We start from the raw sequence: 15,000 nt of genomic DNA, 5'->3' as shown, positions 1-15,000 counted from the left end.
AATACGTGTCCTCAATTCTTGCTTTGGACAATAATGAATATGAAACGGGACATTGATATATTTCTCCCTCCTTCCTCCTCCTCCTCCTCCTCCTCCTCCTCCTCCTCTTCTTCCTACTTGCAAGGGTCACTTAGTCTGTTACTGTTTGTCCTTCCTTTGTGTTCGTGTCTTGGTTCAAAATCGTGTAAGTAACTTGTATTTTATTAACTCGAATGGAAAGTTGAGAAGAAGAAGAAGAAGAAAAGAAGAAGAAGAAGAAGAAGAAAAGAAGAAGAAGAAGAAGAGAAACAAGAAGAGAAAGGAGAAGAAGAAGAAGAATAGAAAGAAGAAGAAAAAGAAGATGAAGAAGGAGAAAAGAAGAAAATTAGTAGGTGTATTATTATCATTATCATTAGTAGTAGTAGTAGTAGTAGTAGTAGTAGTAGTAGTAGTAGTAGTAGTAGTAGTAGTAGTAGTAGTAGTAGTAGTAGTAGTAGTAGTAGTAGTAGCCGAAGAAAAGAAAAAGAAAACGAGATTAAAATTACTGACAAAAGCTCTCTCTCTCTCTCTCTCTCTCTCTCTCTCTCTCTCTCACCCACCAGACCTAATCAAATCTCAGTCACCTCGCGAGCTAACCACACCAATAACGGGTATAAATTTCAACTCTCTCACCTGTCTCCTCTTACCACCCCTCACCCCCGACATCCTCAACCCTCACCCCTCCCCCACCCCACCCCCGAATAAAGTCAGCAATATCGTAATGGCCGTGATATGTCCACAGAAAGATAAAAAAAAAAAAAAAAGCGTAAAATAAACTAGAGAATAGAATAATGAGGGTTTGATTTGCCAGCGGTATGGAGAATGGCGCGCGGCTTTTGTTTTTTTCTGTTTTCGCTGTTTTCGCCTCGTGCGCACGGAAGGAAGGGTGCAACTCAGCGCAGGGACGGTTCGCCACCCTTCCCTGTGTCAGCCCATCCAGCCAGCGGGACGGTTCGCCAGTTAGTATACGTGTTAATGGGGATTTTATGGCACGTGTATTGGATGGTAATATTTTATTTGGTGGGGAAAAGGGAATGTCAACGTTTTATTTTCTCCCTTTCTCTCTCTCTCTCTCTATTTTCTTTTTTTTCCCTTTTTTTTCCTCTGCCGCTCCCTTTCTCTATTTTTTTCATCTGTACCAGAGTGTGTTTGTGTGTCCCTGTGTGTGTGTGTGTGTGTGTGTGTGTGTGTGTGTGTGTGTGTGTGTGTGTGTGTGTGCGCGCCTGACAAGCGAGTAATTAATCATCGTATGACTTGAAGTGATAATGAAGACCCGCCCGCCCTTTATTTATCATTAGTTGTTGGGAAGTGAGGGGAGGGGAAGGGAGGGAGAGGGGAGGTAGAGGAGTGAAGGGAAGGAAATGAAGAAGATAAAGGGAGAGAGAGAAAGAAAGAGAGGGAGAGGGGAGAAGACTTTTCTTTTCATAAACCAATCTATCTACTTTCTAACACACACACACACACACACACACACACACACACACACACACACACACACACTCACTCACAGCTAGTCCTAAACAACTTGTAAATAATTAGCTTCCCTTTATATTTTCCTTCTCTTACTCGTTCTCTTCCCTCAGAAAAAATAACTTATCCTAATTTCCCCTCACCACTAGAAAAAAAAAAAAAGTAGATTGAAGAATTTTACACTAATACCCTAACAACTATTCCCTTTCTCGTTCCCCGACCCCCTTCTCCACCCCAAAGACCCCTTCCCCTAAAAAAAAATGGAGGTAACGGAATTTTCTACCCTGGTCGATATCTTGGTGTGTGAGATTGAAAAAAGTGAGAGTCTTTCCAAGGTGCGATACAAACAGACTGAATAAGAGAAGAGGGGAAGCCACGAGACTTAACCAACTCTCCTTACTTAGCTTCCTGTGTCCCTGGTGAGTGAACACACACACACACACACACACACACACACACACACACACACACACACACATTCTCTCTCTCTCTCTCTCTCTCTCTCTCTCTCTCTCTCTCTCTCTCTCTCTCTCTCTCTCTTTCTCTCTCTCTCCACACATTCTTTCAGTTTAGTTTTTGTCTCGACTATTCAAATGATCAGAAACAGCCTCATTATGGCCAAAAGGTCTGTTGCTGTTAATTTCTTTTTTTATCTTTTTATCTTCCTATCTTTCTATTCTCTTCCTTCCTTCTATCGTTCTATCATCCTATTCTTCTATTCTTTTCCTTCCTCCTATCTTTCTACCTTTTGGTTATTAACGTGCTAGAAAGGCTTTATTTCTTTAATTTTCCGTCTCTATTTTTCTCATTCACTCCTCCTTTCTCTCTCTCTCTCTCTCTCTCTCTCTCTCTCACACACACACACACACACACACACAGACCGCCCCTCCATCCACACGTCTGAAGAACAACACAAAACAAGTGGAAATGAAACAGCGGAGGCGAATCACTGACCACAGCCTCTCATTTCCGCCGCCCCGCCCCCCTGCACCCTCTCCTGAAGCAACACTGAGGCGCTGCGGGGATTCAGACCACCACCAGACACGTCCCAAAGGCTTCCTGAAGGCTCCCATTCTGAAACACCTCTGCGCCGCGTCTCCACTACATTCTAAAGGCTCTAGATGAAGTTATACGGGTTTTTAAGTCTGTAGATGAAGTTATACGGATTTCTAAGTGTCTTTTTATCATCCTAGTGACAGATTTATAAGATTTCTACGTTATGGACAGGAGTGACAGTCTTGACATCCTGGTTAATCCTCCGTGTGGTCACTCAGAATGCGGATTTATAAGTTACACTGATTTTCAAGGGTGTTTTTACGGTTCAAGTGACAGATAAACAAGACTTCTACATAAAGGATAGGAGAAGTAGTTTTGAGAAGCAGCTAATAATCTCTGTGGCCTCGGAAAACGCTTCAGAGGGTTTATAGTGAATTACAAGGAATTCTAAGGGTGATTTTACGGTTCAAGTGACAGATAAACAAGACTTCTATATATCAAAGACGCGAGAAACAGTTTGGCTAATTATCTCTGTGGCCTTGGAAAACAGTCGCGGTGAGGTGAAAGAGCAAAACGATTCAGAATACGGGTTTATAGTAAGTTACACGGATTTTCAAGGGTGTTTTTACGGTTCATGTGACAGATAAACAAGACTTTTATACTAAGGACAGGAGAAACAGTTTGGCTAATCATCTCTCTGGTCTTGGAAAACAGTCGTGAGAGAGAGAGAGAGAGAGAGAGAGAGAGAGAGAGAGAGAGAGAGAGAGAGAGAGAGAGAGAGAGAGAGAGAGAGAGAGAGAGAGAGAGAGAGAGAGAGAGAGAGAAATAGCAAAACGTGAACAGGGAGGAACACACGCAGGCACGCAGACACACAAGCACACAGAGACCAATTGAAGTGGAGGCGGTATTATCAAGCCAGCACACATTTGGAAAGGTGAGGCGCTAATGACATTACTAGCGGGTGAACTGGCGCGGTGGCTTACGTCTGTGTGGCGCCTCGGGGCAATAATAAGAGTGGAAATGAGACAGTGTTTGTGACTCTACCCGCCGCCACCCGCAGAAAACATGAATTAACAACTCTACGAAGAAAACGGAAGACACAGATTAAGAAGCTGATGGAAAATCCGGGATATCTTCGGGCTGAGAGAGAGAGAGAGAGAGAGAGAGAGAGAGAGAGAGAGAGAGAGAGAGAGAGAGAGAGAGAGAGAGAGAGAAGAGAGGTGAGGGACGGGATTGGATAGTTAGGAAGTTAAGAGGTGAGGGAAGGCAAAGCGGCAAGAAAGTTTATAAATGGACACGCGCGGACACCTCAAAAAAACACACAGGTGAATATCCAGGTAAGAGTAATGGAGGAGGAGGAGGAGGAGGAGGAGGAGGAGGAGACGAAGAAGAAGAAGAAGCATAATAAGAATAATAAAAATAAGAAGAGGAGGAGAAGAAAGAGGAGGAGGAGCAGGAAGAGGAAAATGAGAAGAGCAAGAAGAGTATAAACAATAGTGATAATACGACTTTCTCTAACCTTTGATGAAGAAGAGAAGAAGAAAAAGAGAGAGAAAAAATGATGAAGAATCACACCACCACAACACCACCAAAACACCACAAAATTACCCCACCATACCATCACATCACAACACCACCATATATACCACCACGAAAACATTCCACCACACCACTAACACTCCACCACACCACAACACCACCACACCACCAAAAAACACACCTGACCATACCATCACACCACCACACCACCACAACACCACAAAACATCCATACCGTCACACCATACCACCACCACCACCAAAAACACATTACTATATACACCACACCGCACCACCAACACCACAACACCACATTACCTGCTGGTGTAGCATCACTGTCTGGTGGTGCATGAGGGACTGTATCTGGGCAGGGTTGATGAGCTGCTGGTGTAGGAGGTGTGACATTTGCTGCAGCGCTGGAGCCATGATGAGGTTGTGGAGCCCTTGGTTAGAGGTTGGGGGACCGACAGGTGCGCTGGCAGCATGCAGGTGAGGGGAGAGGCGGCTAGCAGGGGTGTCGCGCCCTTCCAGAGCTCGGGCGCCCCCTAGTTCAGGGCTGATTCCTCCCTCTGATGCTTTCTTTGTTGGTCCCTGAAGGAGAAAACAGGTCTGGTGAGTGTTGGCGTGTGACAGGCAGACATTAACTATTGATAGGCTGATAGACAAAGACTCACACACACACACACACACACACACACACACACACACACACACACACACACACACACACACACACACACACACAATTCTAAACAAAATATATCAAAATAGCAACAGAAACGTAAGAAAATAGTGTTCTAGTTCGAAAAAAAAGAAAGAAAATACAAGTAGATAAATACATAGACAAACAGACATACAGATACACACACACACACACACACACACACACACACACACACACACACACACACACACACCTGCACCGAGCGTTGAATGTTATAAACAGCGTTGAAATAGATTAGGCAGAGAACCCCTACATTTTTCCCCTCCCGTGCCCTCCCTTCCCCTCTTTCATTTATCAATTATCAAGAAAATGGTATTAGTGGGAAAGATCACTTCAATTTGATGCCCTTTTCAATTTCTCTTTTTCCTCTCTCTCTCTCTCTCTCTCTCTCTCTCTCTCTCTCTCTCTCTCTCTCTCTCTCACCAATCAATATGTATTTCATTTAACATTGCATTAATTTTTGAAGAAACACCAACAAAAAAGGCCAAATATAACACAACATAAAAAAACACTACAATATAACAGACAGACAGACAAACAGACAGACAAACACTGCTCTGTACTGTCTTCCCCTCCCCTCTGTGTGTCTGTCTATTGGTTCCCCAGTGACGTGTCTGTTTGCCTGTCTGTTTCCCTGCCTCGGTCACTCAGTTTGTCGTGTCCGTTTGTCCGTGTGTCTGTCCTTGGAGGGGAAGTTGTCTTGAGAGTGTTTGGGGAGTGTGAGGTGGAGTGTTAGGACGGGTGGATGAATGTGGAGTGGTGTGGACGTACTAGTGGGAAGAGAGTGTGAGTGTGTGTGTGGGTGGATGAGAAGAGGTGTTAAGTGGATTGACAATGGATGGAGTACAGGCAATGTGGTGAGTGGATGTGTGGATAGAAAAGTGAAAGTGGATAGGTGTTATGAAGTCCGTATGTGTTAATAACGTAGTGGGTGTTAGTATCAGTGTTAATTAGGTGATAAGGATGAGGGGAATAAGTGGATAGGAGGACTGGAGGATACCTAGGATGAAAGGAAAAGAAGAGGGTAATAAAGGAAAGAAACGAAGACGAGTGGATGAAGAAAGGAACGTGTGAGGAGAAGGGAAGAAAGAGCAGGGATAATTTAAGGGAGAGGGGAGATAGGTAGATGAGGGAATAGGGGTGAGGGGTGTCTGGAGTGAAGGGGAGAATGGGAAGGGTGATTTAGATGAGGGGAAAGGTAGGTAGGTGGATGATGAGATAAGAACGAGGGGAGCCTGGGAGAATGGGAGGAGGGGGCTATTAGAGAGCGAGAGAGGGGAGGAGATGGTTGAGGTAATAGGGTGAGTCACCTGCACTCACTTCACGACTCGCCCTGGGACAAAGGAGCAACAAGAAGCCACAGCCGCCCCGGGGAACATCGATCTCTCACTCACTACATATTTTCCTCCCCTCGCCGCGCCGTGCAGCCTCCGCCACTCTTAAAGGGAGTGTGAAGTTCCTCCAATTCCATAAAAGAATTTAGATCACATTGTGTCTCAGATGGCGCGGCTCAGGGCGACAAGAACCTGCTGTTGAACTTTCGCCTCAAGACCGCCAGTGTTGCCACCTCGCGCTCCACACCCTCAGCCCGCCAGTCCTCCACCCCGCGCCTTGCTCCTCACGCCACCGCTCCGCACGCTGAAGAAGGCTGTGACGGGACTCTACCTCTTGGTCTCGTCAGGTTAGTCAGGCTGCAGTAGCGTACACAAAAGACTTCACCCGCAGACGGCAACACGAGGCCTGGTCAGCAACTGGTTAGGGTGCCATTAGCGGTCCTTGTCAAGACCAGGCCAAGTGGTCAATTACGAGGCGCCACCTGACAGCCAATAACGAGCCTGGCTGCATTTTAGAGGAGGCTACGCGGCGTGTGTGGTGTACGCTGATTCGCTGCCGCCCTCGCTCACCCCCAGCCGTGCCCAATGTCGCGGCTTCTCAACTCTGTGTCTGTAGAGGGCGCCGCCACATCCTCCCAGTGATTGGCTACGTCAGCGTGTCCTCAGCGTGACTCCTCGGTAAGGCAGTGATTGGATGTCCTAAGATCAAGCCACTGATGTCCTCACTTAGTCTTCTCTCCCTTCTACTGCTAATCCTGCTGCCTCCTTCCTTACAGCCTTCCTTCTGCCACGCCTGCTCTTTCTCCTCCTCCTCCTCGGGTTCCTCAGTTTCAGCCTTCTTTCACAGTCCTTCATCCTTCCTTCAGATTCTTCGCAGCCGTTCATTCTTCCCTCAGACCCTTCACAGTCCTTCAGTCTTCTTTCATACCCTTCGCAGTCCTTCAGCCTTCCTTCAGATCCTTCACAGAGTCCTTCAACCTTCCTTCTCTTTCTAGTTATACTCCTTCGTCTTTCACAATCCTTCAACCTCTCCTTTTTTCTAATCCTATTCCTAAGACACTACATGGAATCCTACCGCCTTATTTCTTTTAATCCTACTCCTACGCCGTTCAGAGTCCATCATCCCTCCTTCTTCTACGCCCTTCAGTATTTCCTTCTCCCGGTACTCCTGCACCTACAGCTTCGAGTCCTTAGAATCCTCATAAATATCCTTCCCTCCAGTCGGTATCCTTGCTTTAGATGAAGGAGGAGGAATAGGATACAGTATAATCTTCCAATACTATCTCCTCCTCCTCCTCCTCCTCCTCCTCCTCCTCCTCCTCCTCCTCCTCCTCGGCGCCGCGACAGGTGGAGGCGCCCATCCCTTCCCCACACGCCCAATTACTGAAGGTTTACGGCAACAGGACATCCACCTTAACTCTCAGCCAACAGTTTTAAGATCGCCTTCTAATGCAATTCTTGATAAATGCCGATCATTCTTAACCGTAAGTGCAAACACCGCCTCTATATCGACTAAAGGAGCGAGAGAGAGAGAGAGAGAGAGAGAGAGAGAGAGAGAGAGAGAGAGAGAGAGAGAGAGAGAGAGAGAGAGAGAGATCATCCGTGACATTCCAAGTTCTCTCTCTTTCTCTCCCTTTTAGGAACACAAATATAAACTTTAAAAGAGAGAGTGGTGAGTGAGAGAGAGAAAGAGACAGAGAGGAAAAAAAAGTGATGAAGAAGCACGTGACATTTCTAAGGTTTGTCCAAAAGAAGAAGTGGATGAAGAAGAAGAAGAAGAAGAAGAAGAAGAAGAAGAAGAAGAAGAAGAAGAAGAAGAAGAAAAAGAAGAAGTTGATAAGGAGGGATATATGTACATAGTAACCGGAAAAAAACAAACAAACTTAGCTACGATACAAAAAAAAAAAAAATCCACCACCACCACCACCACCACCACCACCACCACCATCGCATCATCACCATCACCATCATCATTTACAAGAAGTCAAATTAGGAAAGAAGTTTAAAATGAACCAAGTTGTGACCTTTCCCACACACACACACACACACACACACACACACACACACACACACACACTGCCCTTCGTGTTAACATTGAGCTTAGAATTTACAATGGTGAAGTTTTTCTATTGATTTTGGCGTTGATCCAGAGAGAAGAGTTAACATTTTGTCACCCGCTCCTTAAAGACGCAGCTTCGGGGCGCCTCTGGGGGACGCTGGGGGCCTGCTGGGGTGAGGGCGTGGCTGCAGAGATGGGGAGAGTCGTGGGTCTCCTGAAGGCTACTGACGGCCACGCAGAACTCGCCAATGAAGTGGTTTTTAGAAATTAGATTGGTTAGTTTCGTGTTTTTTTTCTATTTTTTTTTCGTTTTGGTGCTTGTGAATCGAGTTTTTTCTTTTAATTTTTGTCTCCTTATTTTTCTTTACGTGTTCATTTCTTTCACTTGTTTCAATAATGTTCATCTGTCTTTCTCGATTTTTTTTCTTTCCTTGTCTCATTTTTTTTCCTTTATGAGTTTATTTCTTCACTTATTTCATTTATCTATTCATCTCTTGTCTCTCATTCCTTTCCTTTTCCGTCATCCTTACTTTTACACTCCTACCTATAACTCACACCCTTCTTTCCTTTCTCCCTTCTTTTCAACCATTCCCTTTCTTTTCCCCTCCCTTATCCCCATCCTTCCTCCTTCCTTTCTGCCATTCAGCACCAAATAAAACCAAGACAACACACACAATTAAGAAACACTCATTTAGCCTTTCAAACGAAGACACCGCCGATGAAACCAAACACGAGAACTACCCTGATGCTTCGAGTCAATAAGGATCTCTATAGAACTCCTAGGAGACGAAGAAGCGACAGCAGTAGCAGCGCCACGACGAGATAGCGGCGGATGAGGGAAGTACTCGAGAATTTGTATATGATTTAAGAGGTGGCGAGGTAATGTGTCTCTCTTGAGCTAACACTGCGGGCGGCGGAGGCAAGGGAGAGAGGGAGAAGGAGAAGGAGAGGAAGTGAGAGATAGAGAGGTGTAAGTAATGAAGCTCCTACTCGATATATGAATGGTGTTAATGTAAATAAAGAGGGTTTGATGCTGGAAGTTATTAAATCAGTTTGTGTGTGTGTGTGTGTGTGTGTGTGTGTGTGGTGATTGGTGAGGCGTCTTGAGATAAAATGAAGGAATTACGATGAGGAAAAAAATAAAATGTGAATATTTAGGGAGGAAGAGGAGGAGGAGGAGGAGGAGGAGGAGGAGGAGGAGGAGGAGGAGGAGGAGGAGGAATAAAAAGAGAAAGGAAAAGAGAGCATAAGTTTATTTTGATATGTGCCAATTGAAGATGAAAAAAATAAACAGAAATATGGAGGAAAAAACAGTTTCGTAGGAGAAGGAGGAGGAGGAGGAAGAGGAGGAGGAGGAGGAGGAGGAGGAGGAGGAGGAGGAGGAGGAGGAGGAGGAGGAGGAGAGAGAGGAGGAGGAGAACATAGTAGGTATATTTCTATGTATGTCAACTGAAGCTTAAAAAAATAAAGAAATACTAGGAAAAAAAAGTGTTGGAGCTGAAGAAGGAGGAGGAGGAGGAGGAGGAGGAGGAGGAGGAGGAGGAGGAGGAGGAGGAGGAGGAGGAGGAGGAGGAGGAGGAAGAGGAGGAGGAGGAGGAGGAAGAGGAGACTGCAAAGAAGACAGAGGAAGAGTAAGAAGAAGAGAATATAGTTTTTTTTTTCTATGCATGTCAACTGAAGCTTAAAAAAAGAAAATGAAACACAAGAAAAAAGGAGAAGGAGGAGGAGACTGCGAAAGAGACTGAGGAGGAGGAGGAGGAGGAGGAGGAGAAGGAGGAGGAGAAGGAGGAGGAAGAGGAGGAGGCGTCAGGAAGAGAATCTTATGAATGAACGGTCAAGGTTCACGCTACGGCCTAACTCTGTTGACACGCACCTCTCCCTCCTCGGCGGCGTCTATCCTTCGCTAACATCACCCACTTTGCGCCCTCCCTGCCACTCGTACGCCCTTGCACCTCTCCCTCAGCGCCCTTCCCCCCTCCTTGCGGCCCGGGGGAGAGAGGGGGGAGCAGTGAGAGTGGAGAGGGGAGAGGTGGCGCTAAAGTTACTACTAGGAGGGGTCAATCAGGAGAGACAGGTGAAGCGTTCTGTCTAGTCAAGCGTGGGACAAAAACTTCTTATTGTGTTTTTCGGCGTTGTTTCTGTGTCTCTGTCTCTCTCTCTCTCTCTCTCTCTCTCTCTCTCTCTCTCTCTCTCTCTCTCTTCCTTATCTCCATGCATCTCTATTTTTGTGTTTTTTTTGTTAAGTTAGTGTTTTGTTGCTTAATTTGTTTGTTTCTTTCTAGAGTTAGTGTTGCGTGTTTGTGTTTTTCGTTTTTGTTGTGTGTGTGTGTGTGTGTGTGTGTGTGTGTGTGTGTGTGTGTGTGTTTTATTTTTATTGTTTTATCTTCTTTCTTTTATCTTGTTTGGTGATCTTGTTTTCTTTTTTTTTTCTCTCTCTCTCTCTCTCTCTCTCTCTCTCTCTCTCTCTCTCTCTCTCTCTCTCTCTCTCTCTCCTTTCAATTTTTTTCTTCACCTTAGCTCAAATCTGGTGATACGAGAGAGAGAGAGAGAGAGAGAGAGAGAGAGAGAGAGAGAGAGAGAGAGAGAGAGAGAGAGAGAGAGAGCGAGAGAGAGAGAGATTCCTCATGTTCCTTCTTCCAGGAACTCAACAAGAACTCCTCAGTATCTCCCTCTTCCTCTTCCTCTCCCCCGCTTCTCTCTCTCTCTCTCTCTCTGTACCTGTTGCTGTTGTTCTCTTTCATAGCTTGACTCATTTAACTCACACGATAGAGAGAGAGAGAGAGAGAGAGAGAGAGAGAGAGAGAGAGAGAGAGAGAGAGAGAGAGAGAGAGAGAGAGAGAGAGAGAGAGAGAGAGAGAGAGAGAAGAGAATCATGAAATCACTCTCTCTCTCTCTCTCTCTCTCTCTCTCTCTCTCTCTCACACACACACACACACACACACACACAAGAAAGAACAATAACAAAAATCAAACCATTATCAACAACAACAACATCATCACTCTTTCCATCTATCTCCTTCTCCTTCTCTCTTCATCCTTCCCTTCTCCTCCTCTTCTCCTCTCCCACCATTACTACCATTATTTACCAGTACGGGTGTCTGGAGGCAGAGGACGTGTGTGGCTGTTTCCATAGCGACAAAAGGTAGGTTGTTGTGCAAGCGAGCGCAGGTAAACAACACGAGAATCATCGATCCATAGTGAACCATACTTAGAGCCACTTCTTCTGGAGGGCAACGGGCGAAGGTGAGCCAGGGACACGAGGGTAAAGGCTATATTGGTTGCTATATGGACAGTTGAGTAGTGAAGGTAGGCAAATACAGGAATACACTGATTTTTCTTTGCTTCTCTTAACGCGTCATCTACATCTCTCTCTGAAGACTTGTGGTCGAAAAATAAGAAAGAAAGTGTATATTCCTGGGTTAAGCTGAGATTCGTCTATGGAGTTCAATAGAGAAGGTAGACAGGAATACTTTGCTTCTCTTAACGCTTCATCTACCTCTCTCTCTGAAGACTTGTGGTCGAAAAGTAAGAGAAAGAAAGTGTATATTCCTGGGTTAAGCTGAGATTTGTCTGTAGATTTCAGTAATAAAGATAAAACAAATCCAGAAATATTTTACTTCCCTTACGCTTCATCTACATCTCTCTCTCAAGATCTGTGGTCGAAAAGTAAGAGAAAGAAAGTGTATATTCTTGGGTTAAGCTGAGATTGTCAATGGAGTTCAATAGTGAAGGTAGACAAATCCAGGAACACTTTGCTTCTCTTAACGCTTCATCTACCTATCTCTCTGAAGACTTGTGGTCGAAACGTGAGAGAAACAACGTATTTCTGGATCAAGCTGAGATTTGTCCACCACCTTCACAAATACCATATTCTTTAAAGCAGTTTTGTAATACACCGCCACTACTTTCAGAATGCTTTGCTTGAAGGCACACATGGGGTTTTCAAAGACGTTTCTACAGTTCTAGTGAGAGATTAACACGGTTTCTGCATCACTTATGGGCGAAACAGTCTCGAGAACCAGGTTGATCAGTTCTTTGGCCTTTGAAAGCAGTCGAGGTGAATAAAAAAACCAATGAATATCTGAACACAGTAGTAAGAACCACGGATAGGAGAAATGGATGCGTAGAACCGTGGGAGGAGAACCAGCGTAGGTGAAACGTGGGTGAGAAATTGAGCCCTGGGAGATGAACCTGGGGAAGGGAACTAAAGAAGTGAACCGAAGGAGAAGTGAACCGTGGAAGAAGCAAGGTGGAAGATAAGAAGAAAGAGAATTACAGAGACGAAAGAAAGGAGAGTTTTAAAAATGGCGTCAATGATATTTTGGTTGAGAGAGAGAGAGAGAGAGAGAGAGAGAGAGAGAGAGAGAGAGAGAGAGAGAGAGAGAGAGAGAGAGAGAGAGAGAGAGAGAGAGAGAGAGAGAGAGAGAGAGAGAGAGAGAGAGAGAGAGAGAGAGAGAGAGAATTGATCCTTCCGTTGATCGATTGCAATGAAAGATAAACAGAAGAAATCAAGATGGAAGAAAGGAAATAGAGAAAAGGAAAGGAGGAAGATGAGAAAAATAAGGAAAGGAAAAGAAAAAGTAAAAAAAAAGAGGAAGAGAGAAAAAATGATAAGAAGGAAGGGACAAGATGAAAGAATGAAGACAAGGAAGGAAAAGAGGGAAGGAGGAAAAGAGGAAGAAAGGACGGAAGGAGGGAAGGAAGAAAGAAAGAACAAGATGAAAACAAGAGAGGGAGGGAGATGAAAGATGTAGAGAAGGAGGGAAATAAAGGACGAAGGAGGAAAAGAAGAAGAAAGTAAGGAAGAAGAAAAGACCATGAGAAAAAGAGATGAAAGCAAGGAAGGGAAGAAAGAGGGAGGGAAGGAGGGAGGGACGGAGGGAAGAGGAGAGAGTGAGGGAGGAAGGGAGAAAGGTGAAAGATGTAGAGAAGGAAGGAAATGAAGGAAGAAGGAGGAAAGGAGGAAGAAAGCAAGGAATGAGAAAAGAAAGTATGTGAAAGATGAAAAAGCAAGGAAGGGAAGAAGGAAAGGTAGGGAGGGAGGGACTGAGGGAAGGGAAGGAAGGGGAGGGAGGGAAGGACTGAGGGAAGGGGAGGAAGGAGGAAGGAGGAAGGGAGGGAGGGAGGGAGGGAGGGAGGAAAGGTGATATAAATAGATGTATCTTTTTAGTATTTATTTGAAAACCAACTTGCTTCTATAAAAGGAAACACGATGATGGTGATTTCCCTGTAACTCTTCACTGGATTTTCAACTTTACCGCCACAAAAAAAAAAAAAAAAAAAAAAAAAAAAAGGAAAAAAAAAAATCCAGATGATGTATTTTTGCGAGTGTGCGGCTACGTGTTTATTTATTTTTCCCTTACTTTTATACAGCTTTCTTTACGTCTGGTTTGAAATTCCCCTCCCTTTTTTCGCATTTTTCCTCCTCTGTTTCCCCTCCGGCCTGCCTCTCCCTCTCTCTCCCTCTCGCACTCTCTCTCTCCCCTCTTTCCTCCCCTACAACGCTTTTTCCGCTTGTCTTAAGATTTCCTTAATAAAAATCGGGGCTTGGAAATAAACACAAGGGAACGTATTAGTGTAAATATTTCTTTTCTACATTAACTTCTATATTTTTCGAGGTTGTTAGGTAAAGTCACGTGACCGAGAGCTGCTCACCTGTTAATTGCCCTCACCTGGTGTGCTACAAAGGTAAGTGCTACGAATTTATGGAGATAGATGGAAAAAAAAAGTGAGTGAAAGTAAATATGGAAGGTAGAAAAAGACTGTGAAGAGAAAAGAATGTTGAAATGATGTGAAAGTGAAGATACGTTAAAAGATAAATTGGAAGGAAAAAATAAAGATAGGTATGAAAATAATGGTGATAAATTCAATAGGTAACAAAAATAACTGGGGAAAAAATATATGAAAATGAATAAGAAAGAAATGAAAAGTGAAAATAAGTGAACGAGAAATAAAAAAAAAATGATAAATCGAACTAATAAAAATATGGATGAATGTAAAAAAAAAAAAAAAAGGAGATTAATTATATAAGACACAAAGAAAATCGAGAAAAATAAAAACAAAGATAAAGATGGAAATACACAAACATGATGGATAGAGACTGATAAAAGAGAGATAAATGAAGGATAATGAAAATGAGGGAAAAATAGTAAAAAAAAAAGAAAAAAAACAATAATTTGAACAAGAAACAAATAAAGTAAAATGGGTAAATGAAAAATGCCCTCCTCCTCCTCTTCCTCTTCCTCCTCCTCCTCCTTTTCCTCCTCTAGTACTAAACAGTCACGCCATACAAAAAAAAAAAAGATGGGAGAAACAGAAGCAGAAAAAAAGAAAAAGACCATAACGAAAATAAGAAAAAGGAAAAGAAAGGAAGAAAAAATGAAAAAAGAGAAAAAGAATAACTAGGCATTAAAAAAAGAAAAAAGAAAAGAGAGGAAGAAGAAAAAAGAGATACCATAACAATAAAAAGAAAGTAAAAAAGAGAGGAAGAAAAGAGGAAAAGAGAAAGAGGAAGAGGAATAACCAAGCATTAAAAAGAAGAAAGAAAAAGAGGAGGAAGAAGAAAGAGAAAGAAAACAATGAAAAAGAAAGGAAAAAAGAGGAAAAGAGAGAGAGGAAGAAAAATAACTAGCCATTAAAAAAAGAAAGGAAGAAGAAAAAAAGAGAAAGCGAATAAAAGAAAGATAAAGGAAGAAAAAGAAAAAAGGAGAGGAAAAGGAAAAACTAGGCATTAAATAAGAAGAAAGAAAAGAGAAGAAGAAAAAGAGAAAAGAAAAGAAAAAGAAAGGAAAAAGAGGAAAAGAGAGAGAGAAAGAATAACCAGACATTAAAAAGAAAGAAAAAATGAGGAAAATACAGAAA

General features: G+C 43.5%; 1 protein-coding gene across 20 annotated transcripts in view; it reads right to left on the bottom strand.

The window, feature by feature from the left end:
* Positions 1-15,000, bottom strand: part of LOC123512842 (forkhead box protein P1-like) — a 697,058-nt gene that overhangs the window by 36,393 nt on the left and 645,665 nt on the right. For all 20 annotated transcript variants that reach the window (XM_045269468.1, XM_045269471.1, XM_045269459.1 and 17 more), the window contains one exon: positions 4,341-4,613. In XM_045269468.1, coding sequence (XP_045125403.1) covers positions 4,341-4,613 — 273 coding nt within the window. The remainder of the gene's footprint in view (positions 1-4,340; positions 4,614-15,000) is intronic.

The sequence above is a fragment of the Portunus trituberculatus genome, chromosome 34 (genome assembly GCF_017591435.1).
Source record: "Portunus trituberculatus isolate SZX2019 chromosome 34, ASM1759143v1, whole genome shotgun sequence".
Classification (NCBI taxonomy): Eukaryota; Metazoa; Arthropoda; class Malacostraca; order Decapoda; family Portunidae; genus Portunus; species Portunus trituberculatus.
The sequence above is the reverse complement of the archived record's forward strand: the minus strand, read 5'-3'. Positions and strand labels throughout refer to the sequence as shown.